This window comes from Bidens hawaiensis, unplaced genomic scaffold (genome assembly GCF_021521415.1).
Source record: "Bidens hawaiensis isolate Kalapana, Puna unplaced genomic scaffold, B.hawaiensis_p1.1 tig00047489_1, whole genome shotgun sequence".
Classification (NCBI taxonomy): domain Eukaryota; kingdom Viridiplantae; phylum Streptophyta; class Magnoliopsida; order Asterales; family Asteraceae; genus Bidens; species Bidens hawaiensis.
Window position 1 is genome coordinate 51,671 of NW_027498485.1, and position 1,379 is coordinate 53,049.

Consider the following 1,379-nt stretch of genomic DNA (forward strand, 5'->3'; position numbering starts at 1 on the left):
TATAACATTTTAAGTTCAATTGCCAACTGAACCAACGAGACGTTAATAGTTGAACATGATATGTGTAATTTTACCTATTATTTGGTGTTAGTAATATGTCATTATTTTTATCTGATATGTTTTATTTTGTATCCTAATTTTGGTGTGTATAGTCATAACTGAGCATAATATTTATTCTTTACATGCAACAACATCTAACTTATGATCAGGTTCCAGTTATTTGCACGGAATAGAACATTTGAACGGAAATAACTTTGGTACTTGGATAAAACAAGTTAAGTTGGCCTTGGGATTTATGGACCTTGATTATTCTTTAAGGCATGATGCTCCTCCTCCTCTTGCCGATAATTCAACGGTAGAACAAAGGAAAATTCATGATTGGTGGGAGCGTTCTAACAGAATGTCACTTATGGTAATCAAGAATTCAATCTCTCCTACCATTAGAGGAGCCATCCCTGATTCGGAAAATGCTAAGGCTTACTTAGACTTGGTTGAGGATCAATTCAAAGGTACCTCAAAAACTAATGTTGGTATCATAATCCTTAGAATGTTAACTACCAAGTATAACGGGACTAGTGGAGTGCGTGAGCATATCATGATGATGAATGACATGGCTAATCAATTGAAAACTCTAGACATGGAAATCAGTGAAGGTTTCTTAGTTCACTTCATTATGACATCTCTTCCTTCTCAGTTTGATCTTTTTAAGATTAACTATAATACTCAAAAAGAGAAATGGAAGATGAGCGAATTGATTGCCATGTGCGTTCAGGAAGAAGAACGCTTAAAGCTAGAAAAGCATGATGTTGCTCACCTAACCACTTTTGACTCCAAGAAGAAAAAGAGCACATTCAAAGTCAAAACCCAAAAAGTTCTCTACACCTGGAGCAAGTACTAACATAACTAAAGGCACTCCTAAATGTCGTTTCTGTCACAAGAAAGGACATTATCAAAGGGATTGTTCAAAGTTTATGGAATGGCTAGTGAAAAAAGGTATTGCCCTAAATCTTATGATTCATGAATCATTTAATGTTAATGTTCCTTGTAATACATGGTGGTTTGACTCTGGTTCCACTGTACATATTTCTAAATCTTTACAGGGATTCCGTACAATAAGGAAGATGGCAAGAAACCAGCGGACGGTTAAAGTGGGAAATGGCTTGGTTTCCGAAGTGGAAGGCGTGGGGACTCTTTCTTTAGTTCTAGAAGGATGCTTCATTTTAAATTTACCTGAAACTTTATATGTACTAACTATTACTAGAAACTTAATTTCTGTTCTTAAACTAGATCGTGACGGATATGTATTTACATTAGGAAATGGTTAATGTATTATAAGTTTCAATTCCCGCAATGTTGGTTATGGTCTATTGGAAGATGGT

The 1,379-nt window shown here is 35.2% G+C and overlaps 1 protein-coding gene across 1 annotated transcript; it reads left to right on the plus strand.

The window, feature by feature from the left end:
- The first annotated feature begins 295 nt into the window (after nt 1–295).
- On the plus strand, nt 296–898 carry LOC143597014 (uncharacterized). Its single transcript, XM_077075640.1, has one exon. It carries the CDS (start codon nt 296–298, stop codon nt 896–898), a length of 603 nt encoding a protein of 200 aa, XP_076931755.1.
- The last annotated feature ends 481 nt before the right edge of the window (nt 899–1,379 follow it).